General features: G+C 41.5%; 1 protein-coding gene across 2 annotated transcripts in view; it reads right to left on the reverse strand.

Annotated features, from left to right (window-relative positions):
• Nucleotides 1-13,629: 13,629 nt before the first annotated feature.
• PDS5A (PDS5 cohesin associated factor A) overlaps nucleotides 13,630-19,331 on the reverse strand; it is an 86,269-nt gene continuing 80,567 nt past the window's right edge. Inside the window, exons 32-33 of one of the 2 annotated variants that reach the window (XM_074822373.1) lie at nucleotides 16,643-16,992; nucleotides 13,630-14,833 (exon numbers count right to left, since the gene is read on the reverse strand). In XM_074822373.1, coding sequence (XP_074678474.1) covers nucleotides 14,830-14,833; nucleotides 16,643-16,992 — 354 coding nt within the window. In that variant the 3' untranslated portion in view covers nucleotides 13,630-14,829. Of the gene's footprint in view, nucleotides 14,834-14,853; nucleotides 15,566-16,642; nucleotides 16,993-19,331 lie in introns of those variants that run through there. The other variant, XM_074822374.1, reaches the window with a different exon arrangement.

The following is a 19,331-nucleotide window of genomic DNA, read 5'->3' on the forward strand; positions in this document are numbered from 1 at the left end:
GTGCAAAAGCTTGAAAATTATTAGTTTTGCAACTTCAAACACTAGTACATCTATTTAAAGAGAGTTGTAATGTCTTTGTGAATATGATGCTAACTTTTGAGAGTATATCTGACAAGCTCAGAGAAATCCTGAGACTAGAGAGTGGGGATTGTGGATAATGGAGTACTGTATAAGTCATCTTTTCCATGACTGTTTTTTTCCTAAACTGTGGATTAATGGGGTGGGGAAATATATGTCTGTTTGGGGTTTTTCTGGAGCTGTGAAGTACAAGTTGATATAGTTTCACACTTCATAGACAGTCTTTTTATAAATCATACTAGAGGAAATCAGGAACATTATTGTATCTGTTAAATATCTGGAGTGTAGTGGTAGGGGAACAGAACCAGAAAATAGAGCTCTAGAGACATAGCTAGTTCAGGGATGTTCCCTATACTACTCTGTGTGATGTGCCCAAACTTAAAATATTTCAGGGCACAGACAGGGAATACTTTGAACTCATATCAGTGCAATACTAAATGCATTTGCTTAGTCTTTATACGTACTGCTTTTTAAGGTGTAGTCAGTGATCAGTTTTCTTGAGTTAGTGTAAATCATTTGCAATGATGCCAAAGGAAATGAGTTGGTTTGTCTTTCCTTATATTTATTTATTTTTTTAACAAGAAGCTGCTACTGTTCAGCTGGTTTGTTAGGTGAAAACCAGGGACAGTAGAAGACTATGGCAAAATGCCACTTGTGTTAATCTCAAGTTGCTGTCTTTTCTGTTATACAGGCTAAGAACTTCTTGATTACATCAACATCTTTTTTTTTACCCTGGTGGTAATTATAAATTGCTGACTACTTTCCCTTGTTCTTCGCTATTTATCAAAAGAAAGACCTTGAAAAATCATTGTTGGGGACATAAAATTTCTCAGTTACGGGCTTCTGAACATGTCTTTTGATAAGATTAGTCTCCTAAGAACAGCAGGCTTTTCCAACGGTATGTAAAGGAATAAATGAAGCCAGGGGAGGGGGGAGGGGGAGAAAAGAGGAAATGATTCTTAGGTGAGCATGGTCACCTCTGAAACAATGTCCTGTTAAGTTTGACTTCTTTCCTGAAGTTACCTCATTTTCTTCTCTACTGCAAAACACTTGTCTTCCCCTTTCCCCTTATGTACAGATGTTGGATACTGGTTTTTGCCCTCCATCCATGTGCTTGGTAGCAATGATATCTTGATGCTAGCTCAGGTGCTGGCAGGAGGGAAGCTTCTGAAGTGAGCTGGGAAGGAAATGTGACCCAGCATTAAGGAGACATCCGTGGTCTGAAGTCCCTCTGAATTTTGACATGCAAGTCCTTTATAAGGAATGTTTTTGTATTCTTGGTAATTATCAGAGTTGAATATAGGGATAATGTTGTACGAGGTTAGTTTAACTGCAGCTGGGGCTGAGCCCTAGGAATTTTGCTGTTAGTGTTCAGTTTATCATTGTGAGTTTGTACATACAAAATGGTAGTTCTGTTTTCTGTATGACTGAACATTGCTATATTCAGGGCCCTGTGCATTCACAGACGTGGAGTTGCCATGCAGTCCACGCCAGCTGCGGACTCAGGCTGCACATTTACCACTTTCTTACAACAAGGACATAAAACATGGGTACGGTTGCTTTCTACGTACAGATAAGTCCTGTGTTGTCTTCCTCCATCGTGTAAGAAGACGGCTTGAAATAGTAATTTTGATGTCTAAATGGCCGCATTTGTCTAAACAAGGTATTGGTAATGATGCTTACTGATTGCCAGAGCATCAGTCAGATTTCGCTGCTGAACGTTTTAACATGCATCCAGCAAAGTGGTTTATCCCTTGTTTCTTTTGTTGGTGGGGAACAAGAAACTCCTATCTCGTTCAGTTCCTCAAAGAGTAAAGTACAGCTTTGTTCAAAGGTAGAGAAATGCCCTTTCCTGTTGCCAAAAGCCTCCGTTTTCCTATGAATGCCAAAAGCCCTGACTGTATCCCACCTCCACTCGCCAAATTCACAGCTTCCTCCCGTTGCTTCTGCGAACAAGCTGTGTTCTCAGTGTGACAAACTGGTACATCTTGGAGACAAAAACTTAGGAACATATCCTTCTGGAAAGATGCGGCATTTAGTGCTATTCATCCTGCATATTCCAAACTTTAATTTTTTTTTGTTTAAAAAAGCTTGTCACAGAGTACATGGGGCCTTGACTATAATTGGTTTGGTAGTATTTATCTGAGCAATTAGGTACAAATGGTGTAGGAATATGTCTTGGGGTTTTTTTAATTATCATTGTATTTAATTGTTTTCCAAGTAAATTAGTATAGGAAGACCGACATAAGGAATATAGGATCTTTTGTTGTTGTCGTCTAAAAGGAGGAATTAAATAGCCAGAAAGATGCTTACCTTGTAATGCCAAATCTGCATTATATGGTGTGGGTAACAGAAACATTTAAACTATGCAAATTTAAGCTTAACAGCTGTGAATCAGACTAGGCACTGCAGAGCATATGGATTGCGTATTTAATTGGGGAAGGGAGAAGGGGAGGGGGAAAAAAAGCACGGTTTCAAGCAAGAGTTCTGGTTTACTGCATTGGTCATACACTGTGAAGGTGAAGTGTTCTCTTTTCAGTGCAAGGGGAAACCTAACTGTGTGCATGTCCCTCGTTTCCTTCCTAAATACCAGTAAGAGCTAGCTTAGACTTGGAGGCTTGCCCAAAGGGGGAAATGTTAAATAATTTAGTAGTGAAAGTCAGTTTTACTTAATGTCTGCTGGTGAGCAGATGCAATGAGAAGATGAGGTGTCCTCTCCTGCTATGTTTTGTTGGTAGAGTTGATGAGAAGCATCTCGATGAGTGTGGCCACTGATTGTGATCAGGTGGCTGGTTTTGTATGGGTTTGATGAGCAATTGGCTCAACAATAGATAGCGAAAGCACATTTCATCATACCGTCTGTTGCGTCACAGAACTAAAGCATGAAAGTAAAGATGCTCGGTGGGTGCCTAAAGCTTTTTCTGGGAAGACCATATAGATGTTTTCACCGTTACCATCCTCATTTTCCAGGCACAGCTTTCTCCTATGGCTAGGCAAAGGGGCAGTCGCTGCTTTCTCGATAGTTTTCTGATCTATTCCAAACTATCAGCAAGCCACCTGTTTGTGGTGTTAGTGTCATCAGCTGATTCATCACTGGACTCCCAAGACCAGCTGTCCTTAATGTGTTCTGCTTCTTGCTTGGTTATTCCAGCTGCAGTGCTCTGTAGGTAGCAACTCGACTTCAGATTGGTTCTCACTGGACAAACTCTTGCGAATCCTTTGCACTGTACTGTGATGTGATGTTCCTTCTCTGCTGTTACCTGCTTTGTAGGCATCAAAATAGCTAGCCATCGCTTACGGTGCTGAGCCATTCATCGGTAATGTAAGTTAAGATATATGACTCAACAGACGAGGAAATGTACTGTGAAAATGCTGTACTTGTCCATTTTACAGTTTGCAGCAACTGCTGGTGCTCTGTTGTGGTGTCTGAAGGAGGCTGCCATCATACGAATGCTGATGTCAACTGTTGAAGAACCCTGCTTTTCACTTTTCCATCCTAAATTCTGACTTTTCTAATTAAAAAAAAAATTAAAAATTTACAAATAAAAAATATTGCAGGAGGTTGGTTCCTGAGCATCAGACTTCCTGTACAGGAGGAGCGGGTGGGCTGGAATGCAGCATCAGTGTTTTTTTGTCTTGAAAATAAAAACTACACAAACACTTTTGTACACAAATGATTTTTTAAATAAACACACATTTTAAAAGATGTTGATTTTCACTGGGAATGCTTAACAATAAATGCATGTTTCCCTGAAAACAGTTTTCATTTTATTTCTGGTAATTCAAGTTGTTCTGAGATTACAGGGTATACTGCCTCCGCGTCAGTAACGAGAGAGAAAGGGATGATCATTTTCATGAGGCACATTAAAAATTTTTGAAGAAAATTGTGTAAATATAAACTGTGTAATGAAAGTGTGTAATTTCAACTAGGACTGCCTTGGTTGCTAGCCTAGGAAGATGCGTATGTATACACCACCTCCTCTGTCCTTTCACAGTCTGTGTCTGAAGAAACAAAGTAACACACGGGGGAAAGGTTTTTCTTTGGCTTTTCCAGTACCACTCATGTTCATCTCATTCTTTGTGCATTTTAAACTGTGCAATTCATATAAACTATACTTGGTTCTCAGATAGGGAGGTGACAGCCTGTTGGGCAGTAACACTGCCCTGTTTTTCAGCTGTAGAAGAATCTAGTAGAGATGATGACTAGGAATTTGTTTGCCACCAATACATGCTATTTACTTTTTTTGACATTTGTCAACATTTGTTAAATGGAGTAAAGCAGTTTGAAAGATAGTGTCTGCCTGGCTGAAGCTAGGAGCAGTGAGTTAGTGCTGAAGGTGGTTGTAGTGCCAGCTACAACCTGTCTTCAGGTCTGTGTTTGTCCCAGGGTGGGTTGTGCAGGTTTCCAGGCAGGCTCTACCAGATGTGGTAGTGCTGCACAGTTCTGTGGTGTTAAAACAGCAGTGTAAGGGGGATTTGTTTGTTTGTTTGTTTGTTTAGATATATTGTCATCAGGAGCAATGTTGTATGGTGGTACCTCATTAAGAGGGGCAAGGGAGAGGGAGCGCTCCCCAGCCCCTCTGCTGTGGGTGGGGGCTTCTTCTCTTACCCTGCCCATTAATTTAGAAAAATTAAAAAATATCTATATTCCCTTATTCTTATAGTTTAAGACACTACTATGACACAACTGAGAGCTGCTTTATACTGAAATACTTGCAAAGTTTTCCAACAGCCTTGTCCTTTCTTCCAGCATCCCAAAACTGGAAGTGAGTTCACAGTTGGAATGGACTTTAGTGCTTACTTGCTTGACTCCTCCTGTATTTAATTTTCTGTTTCAATAGATGTAACATGGACACGTTTAGCTCTCAAGCAGGTAACTGATACTGCCAATACAGCAAATCCAGGATTTTAAATTGTTTTAAGGTCAAGTCTGGGTCCGGATCTGGAGCACCCGTGTCTGGTCTAATGTCAAATAAATTACATTGCTTCACTTAGTGGCTGCTTTGTGTTGAAATACATGAAGTCTTTAGGTGGGTTTGTGACAGCCTGGTGTAAAATAAAAAGGATAACTGACTAGGATGGTGAGGAAAAAATGAGTCTGGTGTTGCTGGGGGAAAAGTGGGAGAGAAGCTGTTTTGTGCTGATGGTATGTGAGCCACCAGACCCTTCAGCAGCCTGAGTCCTTGGTGTACAGCTGCCTTTGCTTGCAAGCGTGGTGTGGGGCAAGGGCTCATGGCCCCCTGCTCTCAGGGCAGGTGGGAAAAGGGACTGTGCACAGCGAGCGCCTTGCCTTCCCTGCCCTTGTCTCTTCCCTTCCTCTGTCTTTCCCAAATTGACTCTTCTCCCAGCCGGCAGTTTAAGAACGTGATGGGTGTTGAGTAGTAAGGCTCCTGCTGATCCTGTTGGAGAGGTTTGGGAAGTTCCCTGCAGCTGAGCCATGTTACTGGATTGTGGGAGCAGCCCTTGCTTGGTTCAGGGCAAAGCCAATTGTCCCCTTTTTAAACATCCACCCACTGCCTCGGTGCAGAGTTGGGTGTGAAGGTGGCTTCCTTGACGCAGGAACATCTTGTTGGTCACAGCCCAAAAAATGATGAGCCAGTTATACTCCAAGGTGGATTTTGGTTCAAAAAGCAGGCCTCGAATCTTGCTGATCCTATTTCACACTGCAGTCAGGGATAGCCTGACAGATAAGCATCTTTTTTTAACAAAGTGCAGGCACTCAAAATCATGTCATTGCCACAGGTTTAAATTTCCCTGAACGTAAGGCTGAAGAAAAACCACCAGACACAGAGTGGGTCCCAGGTGTTCCTGGAAGTGGTGGCCAACACATCTTCATGTTGCTGTGAGCAGCTGTGATGCATATGAGGTGATTTATTGCTGTAGAAGGTGGTTTAAATAATCTGAAGATGTTGGTTCAAATGGAGTGAAAACCCCTCACATTTGTGGCTTTTACTGTTAAAGAGGAAACTGAGAAATGAGTCCTGTGTATGAACTTCCCAGAAGCAAGTGACCTGCTGGGCTGGGGGCAAGGATGGTCTCCCTCTTTTCCTTGGCATGCATGTGCTCCATTATAGCATCTTCCACATTCAAGTCCTTCGATAGTCTGAACCGTGTCGAAAATGCCAGGAGGCTCTAGTCCACACTTGTCAGGAGAGAGCTATTTGGAATAGACATGTATGAACAAAGTTCACCGAGTCAGATGATGCCAGTGTGTGGGTGGGTGGGTGGTGGTGGTGGTGGTGGTGGTGGGAAACCCAACCCAAAATGTTCTTGACAACAAAGAGGAAAAGAGTTGTTCTATATATTGTTCATGTGCTGGTCTCACCTGTGAATAGTCCTCATCTGTGAGGAATTCAGCAAGGGGAAGTGCAGAGTCCCACACCTGGGGAGGAACAACCCCAGGCACCAGTACCTGCTGGGGCAGCTGGAAGGCAGCTTGGCAGAAAAGGAGTTGGGACGTGGGGACCTAGACCAAGTTGAACATGAGCCACCAACCTGCCCTTGTGGCAAAGGCAGCAAACGGTATCCGGGGCTGCATTAGGCCAAGTGCTGCCAGCAGGTCCAGGGAGGTGGCCCTGCCCCTCCGCTTGGCACTGGTGCAGCCACAGCCCGAGGGCTGGGTCCAGCGCCCGCAGGCTGGGCTGGGGGGAGCCTGCTGCCAGCCCAGGTGGTCATGGGACCGGGGGGGGGGGCTGTGTTTGTTGGTGTCTCTGCAAAAGAAACAAATAGACACGAAGGGAGCCACATCCCGTAGATATGAAATGACAAAGGCGTCTTGATAGCAAAAAGGTTAAAAGAAACCCCCACAACATTTTGTCTTAAAGATACAGTGTTTTGGAAGGAAAGCAGTTCAATGATGTCAAGTGAAATGAAATTCTGAGACCATCTTGGCCAAACTGTGTGTGCAAGGAGAAGCCGTATGAGCAGGAATTGTCCCTTGCTCCCCTGGCAGGGGCAATGATTGTCCTCAGTGTGTGGTGCAGTGCCCTGGACAAATGGGGGGGGGGGGGGGGGGGGGGGGGGGGCAGGAAGGAGCTTAGGCACAACAGGGTAAGTGATCTTTTGGAGGAGGAAGGCATTACCGGGGGTGTTAAGGGATTTCAAGGCTGAAGAGTGATGAAATAACAATAGACTTGAGCTTTTGAGATCTGAACAAGATGGTGACTCTGTCTTACTAAATTTACTAGGAAGGCCATTATGCCTGTGATCATAGCTCTGGGGGTGGAGGTGCCAAGGCTGGGGGGGGGCAGAGGTGCCCTCAAAATGGCCAAACAGTATCTAATGCCCAATGGTTACATGCAGAAAGCATGTAAGAAGATGGAGCACCTCCTTGTCCCCACTGCACTGGTGGTACCCACCCCCCTCCCCACAGGCATGCAAAAAGCCTCAGGGAGCAGCAGCCTACAGCCAGCCTGGGGCATGAGGAGGCAAGTGGGTGGATTCAGGGTGTGCGTTCCTCTGTGGCCAGGTCACATACAAGGGACATGATCTCAGGTTGGTATTAATTGGTTAGGAATAAGTTTGGCCTGGAAAGAGGAAAATTTTCCTGGGGCCCATTTCAGCCTCCTGCTCCCCCAAAAAGGGCACCTCTGCATTTCTGCTGTAGGTCAGGTCAGACTTGTGGCCCCAGCACTAGGTGGAAGTTCAGGAGCAGGGTCTCAACCAGGCGCCCAGCCCTTCAGATGGCCACGATGCTGAGCATGTGCTAAGAGAATGTGAGGCTCAAGGAATAAGCACCCGCCCGTTTTAGCCCGTTGAAAACACGCCGAGGTGCGTGGCAGGAGTTGGCTGCTTCTGTGCCCCGAGTCACTTGCAAAGGTGGCACAGGGCTCTTCCTCCGTGGAAGGTGACAAAGCAGGGCACAGCTCCCGGCCCGCCCCGCCCCACATCAGGTGCCGTGGCAGGCAGTGCAGGCCCAGACAAGCCCTGAGACCCCGGCAGCCTGGACGGGGGGCGAGTGCCCGCTAAGATGCAGCTGTAGGTAGGCTGAGCCTGGCACCTACGCACTAGACGTCCCTGCGGCGCCGCTCTTGGCAGTCCACAGCAGTCCCACCATTTCAGCTCTGCTACTCCCAAAAGCTTCTGCCATGTGTGCAACCACTTGGACATTAAGGAAGATGCTGCCAGCCTGGACTGTAATAAAATAAATATACTGTTTTAATTATTTTTTAAAGTAGGTCAAAGCTCCATTATCTTACTTAGAAGGATTTTGGTTGAAGGAGATTATATATAAAAGCCCTTGTGTTATTCCCACATGCCATCCTTACTGGATCCAAGCATCACCGACATGTTGAACTTGGTGTTAGGAACCCGTCATGGAAAAAAAAAACCCAGGAAGAGAAAATGAGAGGGAAAAGCTCCTGCCACAACTTTGTATATGGAAGACCAAGCTCAAGTAATGCTCGATGGAAACGATCAATCATCATCATTTTAGAGGACTCAGAGCCAAATACTCAAATAAAAAAAAATCAACCACCCATTTCTCTAGAGATGTACCTTCATGCACAACTTTAGGTGTCTTCACTGAGAAGAGCCTGGCTCCACTTGTTTACGCTCTCCCATTTGGGTATTTATACACATTGATATGCTCTGATGGATGATCTTATCAGGAAGAGGTCTTTGAAACTTGGACAGCCAGAGAGATGACCATGTCTATCTCATGGTCAACACATCAGGACTGTAAATGCCACCATGATCTGATATGTACAGTCTGTGAGGGTTTGGTGTTTCACACACCTGTGGAAACCTGAAAGGATTAAAAAGGCAGACTACTTTTGGGTGGGGGAATGCTGGATCTCCTGTGATAGCTTGTAATAGTCCAGATGTCCAGAAAATTTCCCTAAAGTATTTAGAAATTTGGCCATTCAGTGCATGCTGACAGACTCTCAGGCAGCTCCCAAGGTGACTATGTGTGGGTCATAGACCGGGTGACATTACGCTAACATACAGGTTACCAGAGCCAGAATCTGCACAATAGGTGCACTGTGAGAAACAGCTCCCCGCTTGACGAAGGGAGCAAGTGCTGAATTAGGGAAGACACCTACTTAGAACATGGAGAGTTCTTGTGGGAAAAGCAGGGTTTAAGATGTTGTTACTAAAGCTGAGCCTGGTAAACTGTGAATGCACCCCCTCAGAAGCATTAGAAATTAATCATGGCACAGAGTCCTCTTTCTCCCCAAATCCTTTTATGCTAGAAGCCAGATTCTGGCTGTTGCAACTATGCCATGCCAAGGTAAGAAATCGGATTATCGTCTATGAAGTTTCTAGAGCACGCAGTGATAACTCACCCGCTTTACAGCAATCAGACCCAACACCAAAGCAACTCAGCCATAATCACCCATCATCTCTTGCTTCAGAAGCTTTGATGTATGAGGGTCAACATACATCAATCTCCACTTCCAGGGCAATGACAGGAGAATTCAACACCTGAACTTAAGGAGCAAAACATGTATTTCTTGTTCTGGAGCGTGGCCGCCCTGCAGCGTTATAAACACACAACTGAGCTCTTGTGGCTGTTGAAATAACGAGTTGTCTTGTGGGAGGAGGACACTCAGTGTACGCAAAGGTGTTTGGTCATGCTTCTTGCCTCAGCTGACATGCTGCTGAGACTACACTGCTGCCAGCATGACTTCAGTGAGTTACAAATTAGGTCGGATAACCTCTGTGCTCCCACTGAAAAGCAGACATGGCTCCCAGTGGCTGTCCCTCCTCCTCGAGTAACACAGGACGCAGCTGTGCTGCCCATCCACGTTGCCCATGGATGTCTCAGCTCTGACCATGGACCTAGCTGCGCAGTTGGTGATGAATCCACCAGGTTCAAAGTTGAATGGCTTCTTAGAATCATAGAATCATTTTTTGCCAAAGCTAAAGGGGTCACCACAAGTCCTGACTCTTCCTCCTGTTGGCTCGCAACACCCAGCCATTGCGCAGTCAGACAGTTCCCTGATAAAAGCTTGTCATGAGTTTTGCTAAGCAGAAACAGAGAGAAGATGGTCAGAAAGGCCTTTCCATCAGGTTAGCAGGAGGACTTCTTCCAGGGCAATGGTACAATGACTGCATGCTGCCTGCTGCAGGCAGTAATTCCAGTAACTCTTCAAGAGCAGTTTGTGTCAAACACCTGTGAATGACACCAGGGCTCCAAGGAACATGCTCACATTGTCCTTAGGCATGTGTGATGCCGGCTGAGCTCAGGTGCAATGCTGCTCCTACCAATTACTAGAGTAAGCATGGCTGCTGCTTCGGCTTCCGTAGTCCAAGGGAGGGGGAGGTCATCTCAACAGGAACAAGCCTGAACCAGCATTCTGTGGTCCCACTCGTTTCTTTACAAGCAACTGCAAATGCCAAAAACTTGCTTGTTTCCTTTCAGACTGCAAAAAATGAGGCTGGGAACTTGCCTTGAGTGACAGATGTTCCTACTCTGAATTTGAAGTATTCTAGCGAGGCAGATATGTGAAAGTAGTCATCCTGTGGGTCACCACAGTGACTTGGTGCTAAGGCATCTCGGATGGGAGCCGTGGGACCGGCCACCAGAAGATCACAGAGTGCGAGACTGAAGGGAGAAACTGGTCGCTCACCTTTCATCTCTCATATGGTAGAACTGCAGGAGTAAAAAGTTTTGGATCCACTCTCCTAACCCAGGCTGGGCAGCAGGGAAGGGAAAGGCTGTCAGTCACCGTCTGCTTCCGTACCAGGACCTCAGAGTTCTGCTCCTGAGGAAGTCCAGTCGTTTGCTGCCTTCCCGGAACCAAGGCAAATGTATCCAGGGAATGTCGGACTTATAAACTCTTTAAGGAATGGAAGATGCTGTCGGTCTTTGAAGTTTAGAAGTGTTTTATCTTACTATTTGAGCTTCCCTCTGACCTTTTGAGTACCTGGGGTACTCATTGGCAGGATGATTCCCTCCTTGTCAGAAATTTAAGCTGGGGAAGGCTTCAAGGGACATATCAAGTGCTGCTGTACAGAAGGCCTTTGCTAATTGCTGTTTAACACCTTGCTATTCCCTATGCAAACCTGTTCCTGCAACCAAGACACAATTCCTTGGCCTGAGACCAGCTGCTCTGTGACTAATGCTCAGTTATCAGCTACGCACACCTGCAGCCTGGCTGGCAAGTAGACTTCACAGTCCAGCGTCTTTAGTTTGGACTGTTTCCTTGGGCACCGATTTGGGACTTGATTTCTGTGCACAAACCAACCTGTTACTGCTGATAAATATAATAATGGAGCACACACATGCAAGTGAACTAGGATGCACGTGGATGATTTCTTAAAGAAGCAAATTTTCTGTGGATTGCGTGTTCGGTGATCCCAAATCTTTCTGGATCTTTAGAGGGAGATAGTTCAGCTGTGACAGCCCCATCAGTTAACATGAAACTCAAGAGCCAGTCTGATGTTGAGCTTGGCCCAACAATGTGTGCTAAGTATCTAACGGCTTGAAGTACATTTTAGATAAGTATTTGTTATTTAGCAGTTCTAAAACTTAAAGGCTTGTCAGCATGTGCAGAAAAGATTCGTAATGCACATTATTTTTCCTGTTTAAGATTGCTCTAGAAAACATTATTGTCTAAAACAACTATTCAGATTTAATTTCATTGAGTGGTAGAGGTTTAATTTAGTATGTTATGAAGTATGTTCTGAGAACAGCCTTCCTGTCTTACTGTTATGAAAGCTGTGCAGTCCAGGCATCAGAGGACACAAAGAAACAAATAAATGTATGTCCGCTAAGAAACAAAGCCACACTTTTATGAAGATGGGAACTTAAAGATGATGAGAACTTCGCTCTAACTATGTAACTGAATGTGAAACCTCAGCACCTTTAAATCCTACATGGGATAAAAGCCATAAAGACCGGGTTGTATCGGGCTTCCTTTTATTCTTTATCACACATTAACATGTGAAAAACTCTGAGCATCAGTTTTCTTATTACAATGAGAGAATCCCCATTCTTATGTAAAATATTAAAACTCATATATGGCCAACTACAAAACCCCCAACTCCTTCTTTGAAATGATTTGCCTTCAATTCCATAGCTTTACACTGATTTCTCTTTAACAGATTTTATTTTTAAAGCATCAGAAGAAGCAATGCATAAATTATGTATGTGTAAAAATTATGCCTGTACTTCCCTGTATTTGTTATAAAGGCTGATGGTTCCAACTACTTGCCATCACAAGCAAGAGTGCTGTAATGACCCCTGGCCCCTGGGGATACTGTTCTTACAGAAAGATGTCCATCTAAACTGTACCATGGGGCTCTCAGGACTCTGGCAAGGGAAGAGTGGGGGACAGGCAGAGAAATTCTGTATGTAGCCTTGTCTGGTGCAAGTTCTGAAAAGAAACCGGTGGGCAACCAGCAGACCTTTCCTATAGTTTGTATGCTGCACTTTTGCTCAGCTAATTATGCCCAGCATAATTCACTGCACTACCTATTTTCTTTGACTATACTGATAATCAACATACAGAAGTAACTCAAATGTCCCCTTAAAGAAAACAGAAGAAAGAAACTCTACATAACTCTTTACAAAAACAACTGAAAACCCTGCTGAGCATGACACTGAACCTCCAGAAAGCCCTTCTAACCTAATTTATCCTATGATGATTTCTTGAGTAACTTGACATTTGAACTGATTAAAAACTGACCAAAAAAAGAGAAAAACCCCAACAATTATCCACTTCACAAAAATCAAAACTTCTGGAAACAATTCTCAATATTTGCAAGATTTGTCAAGTCCAGATTTCAAATCATTGTTAGAGGCACACCACTAGGTACCAGAGCTCATTTCTAAAAGAGATTTTCTTTTTTGGGTAGCACCTAAAAACTTCTGAGAAAACCATTTCAAATTGGTTTAAACCAAAATACTGTTAACTTCTGCATGAGGGAACTATTTGACCAGAACAATAAAAAGAAACTGCATTATGATCAGCAAATCCATCTTGTGAAATTATTTCAGTTTTAGAAATCAAACCCCTGATGGATGTGTAATTAAATGCTTTTAAAATCTCCCCGTCTCCCTCTGTCAAAAGCATTTCAAATCCTTCAAGTCAAAGCAACGCAAATTGCTTTAGAAAAAGAGTTGCATACGCTGCTTTCTGAAGAGAGTTTGATTTTCTCTGTTACAGAGGAAAAATAACTGTAACACCAGTTAAACACTTGGTAAGAGAGACTTAGTCATTCTTTCACAGCACACAACTGCACCCTACTCATTTTAGGAGAGCAAGTAATCCTTAACTAATGTCAACAGTATCCAGCTCTTCTACACCGAATCAGGGGATTTCAAACAATTTGCAGCAGAGAAATGGGGAACTGAGGCATGGGGAAACAAAGTGAACTGGTTCATGGTCACCCTGCAGACCAACCCCCTTCTTCCCATACAACTTTACAAGACAAAGCACTGTAACATCACCTAAAACTCCCCTATCTTTTGAACTATGTAATTGTCTGCATTACAATTTCTTTGCTCAATACAGTATTTCTATGAACATCCAAGACCATGCACAGATATAGCAAGTAGTTTTCTGTGAAAGAAAATGAAAAAAAATTAAAAAGACTGCCACATGACACCTAGAAGCGTTTATTTTATGCAACAAACTTAAATATGATCATGTGTACATAAAAGTGTACACTGTATCTATGCTGAACAATGCCAGGAAACATAATATTGATGCAACAATCTTCTAAAATAAACATTAAAAAATGAGCCTGGACAGGAAGACAAAATGCAAAACAGACTTACTTCCAATCAGCACAATGCTTAAAATTGAGAGCAATCCTAAACATTTCCAACTTTCCTTACAAAGCTGCCAAAGTCCAACTATTTTTAAAAATTGATTTTTTTTTCTTTACATCAATAATAAAAATCTGGTGACAAACATTATAAAATCAAATGCTGGACTGTCTTTACTCCTTTAAAATTTAGAATATTCCAACAGAACTGCAGGAGTAAAAACACTTAAAAGTGATATATGTTTTTATAAAACAAACATCAATATGTACATTTATTGCAAATTATATTAAACTAAAATGGAGGGAAAATTAAAAAATGAAATGTCTACTTGCGAATTAATAATAATTTTAAGTGATTACTTTCCCACTCTGATAAAAATCAGAAAGCAACATTTATAAAATTGCCACCACATGACTTTTCATAGCAGGGAACTGAAATCTGTACATCTTATTTTTGCAGAAAAGTAGGCAGGCAGAAAGAATTATACATAAAACAGTCTTCAAAAGTAAAGCAAAAAAATTTTTTTGTGATTTTTTTTTTTCCTATAGTCTTGTTTAAAATCCATTCAGTAGACTTCTACTTTTTCTGTGAAACATGGGAATACCTGGCTCTAGAATCATGAATTTTCAATGTCAGTGTAAGGACCTCCTCTGACTTCCTTTAAAAAAAAATGCAGCATGAAAATTAATGGTGTAAATACACTTTTAAACTCCAGAATGCAGGAACTGGAACCAAGTGTTAAGCAATTTGCTTAATTATTGACTTTTCATAAAAAAAGTCTCTGGGGAAATAAGTACAGATGCTTTTAGCCTCTTTCTCAAGAGTTTCTGCTTTACATTTCCATTGAGAAGGATTAATTTTCATGTGAAAGGGAAGCATAGTTTTCCTTCTGGTTTCAGAGCTGAAAGCTGTGAGTTTTGAAGTAATTTCAGTTCCTGTACAGGAAATTTCTGAATCCTAGTTTTTGCAGAAGCTTGGAGCATGCCTTTAATTTGGCCTTCATTTCCTCCCTTTTCGAGCAAGTTTTCTTTTTACCTTTTTGAGGGGAGAAAAGGAAATAAAAATTAATCATAAGGACATGGAAAGTACAATCGATTCTGAATTAAAATCCTACCTATATTGTTTACATTTTAGCTTTTACACTCTTTATACTGTTTCTTCCAACTCCATCTTGTATCTTCTCAACGATTACATAATTAATTGAATATAACTGAATTTCCTTACTGTATAGCACAACTTCTTGATAAACTTGGAAATACACAAGTTGAATAATAATAATTCCATAACTGAGTAATGTTTTTTTGGCATAAACAGAAATACATTTATCCACAGCTTTCACTGGAATCAGAGAATAAGAATGATAACTTGCTCTAAATAACTGTATTTAATTACCCAGGTTTATAAAAATAGCCTGTCTTACTTAAGAACAAGCACTACTTCAAATGTTTTTCAAGTATTTACAGTAACTTGTACATGTCTACTTAAAAGCAAAAAAACCTGTCAGACACAGCTATTTTTACATATATTTTTCTAGAAGACAAATTGCTTTGATTCCTTACGGTATATGCTACAATAAAAAAACCAGAGAATTGTCCTATATAAGATGCCTGCTACACCTTAAGGAAGCCTCCCTCTGCTATCTCTGCATCCTCAGTATCTTCCTGGCTGCTCCCACAGGCCTTAAAAAGATCCATTGCATTTTGGGAATATTCTGGACTTGAGTCTATCTCCAACAGTGAATCTCCATCACTTCCAAGCACCTGGCTTCTGAAAAACGTTAACAACGTTTTGGTATTTTTCCAAGAAACACTGAGGTATTACATATTTTAAAGAAGCTATCTGACACAGGTGGCTTATTAAAGACTATGGATAGTGCAAAGTGTTATGAAGACTTAAAGAAATTTGATGTATAAAACAAGCATTGCAAGGCAGTACACAAATATTATTCTCTTGAAAGACTGAACAATTTGCTAGTGTATGAACCTTGCTGTGAGAGGAAAAGGTAATTCTTTTTGACTGAGGTTCTCTGCAATTTACAAAAATCTCTAGAAAGAAACCATTCCAATGATTCTTTCTTCCTTTAGATTCACTCGTGATTTCTTCCAGCACACTGGTTTGCTGACTTTATCTGACTGCTCTACAACTTTGGATACTTTTCCATTAAAATTATTATTGTATCAGATTCAGCTAAACAAATTTCTCGGTGTTTATGCATATCTGTGGTTTGTTTATATTGGAAATCAAATCAACACATTTAAACATTAGAGTATATAAATATGTATTATCATCCAAGAGCTGGTTTGTAGTTTACACAGTTCCAAATTCTGCTTTTGATTTACTTAAAACATGTATTAAAATATTGTTCATATTAAACAAGCACAGACCCTAAATATCAGAAAATAATTACAGGTAGAATTACAATCTGTCCTCTTCATTAAAGATGGTCAGTTTTCAAGCCTTTGTTATCAATGAACTGAAGCAGTGCAGAGCACCTGAATTCCTGCGTACCTGGCATTAATGAAACACCCTCAACTCTTAGTTATTTTACATAGCAATGCTGTAAAGCGGAAACCAGAATGCAACAGACAAAAAGTAAAATTTGGTGAAAACAGGTTAGATTATCCTGTTCTGACCAAACAAATTCATGTCTCCAGTTCCAGCTGCCCTGATACTTTGAAAAACAGAGCACAACACAATGTATGTTGGACCATGGTGTTTATAAATCATTACGGTTTAGCTGTGTCCTTTAACTATGCTAGATTTGTTGTAATTGTAAATTCAGGGTTTATCTTGAGACAAAAGGCCCACCCCACCCAGATATTTTATTTATTTATTTATTTTTACCTTTGTAGATCAATTTGTCTCTGTGCTGCTGCTGGCTTTTTTGCTGTGTCTTGCTGTTTTGGTGCTTTGGCATTACCTGCCTCTAAACTCCCTGGACTTTCTTGACTGACTGCTGCCCTTTTCCTTCCCCTGACAGGTGGTTTATTTGTCTCCTCATTTTTTGCAGTGGTACCCTGAGGTTCAGGTTTGGCTGGACGCCCTCTCCTGGTTTTTGCTGCGAGTGATGGTCCTGTTTCATCTACATTTTTTTCTTCCGGTTTTTGAATATTCTCAGTTCCAGATGCTGTTGCTGTTCTTTTTTTCCCACGTTCAGTGCTGTTTCCTTGTGTAGCCTGATCAGAATTAATCTCCTGGAAAGTAAAAATCAAGAATGTGAAGGAAAAAAAGATTCTCAAAGGCAAACTCAATTTGTTACCTCCCTCTGACAGAAACATGAGTTTATAAACCAGTAAGTGTTCTTATAAAAACACTTCACATGGTCTTAGACCCAGTAAAAAGTTGTACTAAATGGGATTTCGGACATAAACCTTGCAAAAAGATTTTCTACACTGTGTGTAATGTTAATACCTGCACGCAATGTATCTTTTAGTTGCTTGAAAGTGAGATTACAGCAAGACTAATAATCTCAGCCCCTCCCATGACGGTTCTTCTGGACAAACTCCTTTTACTGCCTCTTTGCCAACTGACAGGAGAGAACTCAGAAGCAAGAGTAACAATTCTGGTGCAGCAAATGATATTTACTTCAGTATGTGCAAATTTTGAGACCAACCTTCAGTAAAGGTGCAGATTAATAAAGCCCTAAATACCAGTAAAAGGAAAAAAACCCAAGGCTTGCAGGGAATAAAGGGAGTAGGACCTAGTCATAAATGAAACTTGCTGTCTTTGTTAATTCTTTGGCTGAATAGGTATGGTCTACACACACATTTTTCTCAATACCCCAAACAAGGTAATAGAAGTGATTAAATTTCATGAAGCAGTGTATGTATATGTCAAACAGAAAGAGGGGTGGCACTGCAGGTCTCTACACTGGAAAGTGTTCAAATGGAAACAAAGAGGAAGCAACTGGATGCTAGACCTTCATTTGAACACTGGCTTCCAAAATGGTTAGGAGGAGGGGCAGAGAAAAGGGTACTGAAGAAGTATGACTTAGCAATTTCAAACAAACCAGTTAAGGCCACTCACTATTACAAGTTCTGTGTCTGAACCAAGGCCTTTTTTTGTTAAATTTTCTACCATTATTTCTTAAATGTTTAAGAAAGTCAGGCAGTCTCTGTAACCGTTACTACTGTTTTAGCAGCTTCCTAGCATTCTTAAGAACTTTACAGCTAACCACTCTTTAAAAATTTCAACTACAGTGAGGTTTCAAGAACCTAGAAAGCATTTTTGAAGATTTCATAAATGCTTTGCCTAACTTATCTAACTTTTCAGAATAATCCTATTTTGGGGAAAAATAACCAAAAAAGGAACCATACGTTGAAATTTGGGAAAGATTTTTTTCTTCTTCATTAGCTCACAGGTGTGACTATCATGTAAATGTTATTTTAAAAGACTAAGAAAAAAACCTAACTTTTCTATGTGATAATACAAATCCAAAACACCTGCTTATTACTCTGATTTCATCTAATCAAAAAAAGACTGAGTAGATATCTAACTTCTTAAAACGCATACAGCATGGACCATCTATGTATCCTACATTATTACAAAAATCTATTTTTATTTTCAAATCATAGAATCATCTAGGTTGGAAGTGACTTCTGGAAATCACTTGTCAAACCTTCTGTTGAAATCATGGCCTCAGGGGTTATCCAGGGCCCTTGACAAGTCAAGCTGTCAACAGTGACATTCCACCTCTTTTCTGGGCAACCTATTCCAGTGTTTAATTTTCCTCACAATGTAGATTTTATTTTTTTTTTGCTTCCATCCAGATGGAATTTCCCCTGAAGCAAGGCTTGTAGCCTTCTGTCCTATCACCACGCAGCCTTGAGAAGAAAGAACTTCTATCTACTCCATAAAAACCTTTTAGATATTGAAAGACTGATTAGATCCCCCCAACACTTCTCTTCTCTAGGCTGAACAAACCCAACACTTTTAACCTTTCTTCATACGACAACTTCTCTAAGCCTTTATCATCTTGGTTGCCCTCTGCAAAGCTCTTTCTGTTTTTTCAATATCTGTGTTGAACTGGAGAGGACACAGTATTCTGGAAACAGTATTCCAGGTGTGGCCTGATGAATGCCAGATAGGGTGGGATGATTACATCCCTCAATCTGCTGGCTACACTCTTGCTGATGCAGCCCAGGACCCAGCTTGCCCTCACTGCTGCCAAGACACACTCCTGACTCATGTTCCAGTGGTTGTCCACTGCGATGGTCCCCCAGGTCCTTCTCAGCTAGTCTACACCTCAGCCAGGCAGATCCCAGCATGTTGTACTGCTGCTTGAGTTTAATCTATCCACGTTTACCTTTGTTAAATGTCATGCAATTGTATGCTTTACAAGTTAAAAAATCATTATGATTTAGGCACGATCATCTCTCTCTAATGAAAGGGGAGGAAAGCACTAATTCTGTGAAAAACCCTCAAAGTTTAAATAATATTTTAGTTATGACACAATCCAGAAGCTAGATGTTTATTTCATGCTAGAGAAGCACTTGAAATTTTCCTAGCAGTATCTTCAGTTAAAGCTACAGGT

This window comes from Strix aluco, chromosome 4, assembly GCF_031877795.1.
Source record: "Strix aluco isolate bStrAlu1 chromosome 4, bStrAlu1.hap1, whole genome shotgun sequence".
Lineage (NCBI taxonomy): Eukaryota > Metazoa > Chordata > Aves > Strigiformes > Strigidae > Strix > Strix aluco.